Source organism: Halyomorpha halys, unplaced genomic scaffold, assembly GCF_000696795.3.
Source record: "Halyomorpha halys isolate HHAL.00 unplaced genomic scaffold, Hhal_1.1 Scaffold1113.1, whole genome shotgun sequence".
Taxonomy (NCBI): domain Eukaryota; kingdom Metazoa; phylum Arthropoda; class Insecta; order Hemiptera; family Pentatomidae; genus Halyomorpha; species Halyomorpha halys.
In genome coordinates, this window is record NW_027105717.1 from 81640 (window position 1) to 82292 (window position 653).

The window sequence follows — 653 nt, forward strand, 5'->3', positions numbered from 1 at the left end:
TGTGAAAACTGTATAAAGGATAGGACCAAGGATACTACCCTGATTAAATAGATTTAAAATATAAATTTGGAAATTTACAGTTCTTCTTCTCCTTTGTTCTTTTTTTAAAATATTGTTTTTACATATGCTGTATTCTTAATTTAACTAATTTTTTGTACTTATCTATATAACTAAAAGGTTTTTTAAATTTTACTCATCAATATAACTTTCTTACCCATTTTATCATTTATTTATTACTCGCATTTATATATGTGTATGTGTTTATATGTTCACATTGTTAGTTATATATAAGCTACTTACCCATTGTACCATATTTTTCATTTTCTTTCATATTGTTCAATATGCTGATTCACGTTGTTTTTCAATGTTTTCTGTTTTTTAGACACTACTTCCATGTCTTCTTACCTATATAATATTATATTTCATCTTATATTGTTATTAATCTACTACAGTCTAATTCCATGGTTATTAATCAACTAGTTTATATTTTCAATTCATTGTTATGTATGTTTCCAAATTGTTAGTTTATTATTTATTTTTATTTTTCTCTAAAAGATGGTTGCTACCTCTTGTTGTTTTATAGCCCTGACGAAGACCTGGAAATCAGGTCGAAAGGTTAGCACAAATTATTAATTTTTTTTTTTTTTTTTTTT

The 653-nt window shown here is 24.2% G+C and overlaps 1 protein-coding gene across 1 annotated transcript in view; it reads right to left on the bottom strand.

The window, feature by feature from the left end:
- Positions 1–327, bottom strand: part of LOC106688368 (grpE protein homolog, mitochondrial Roe1) — an 8016-nt gene extending 7689 nt beyond the window's left edge. The window contains exon 1 of the mRNA XM_067053284.1: positions 301–327. Coding sequence (XP_066909385.1) covers positions 301–321 — 21 coding nt within the window. The 5' untranslated portion in view covers positions 322–327. The remainder of the gene's footprint in view (positions 1–300) is intronic.
- Positions 328–653: the final 326 nt, after the last annotated feature.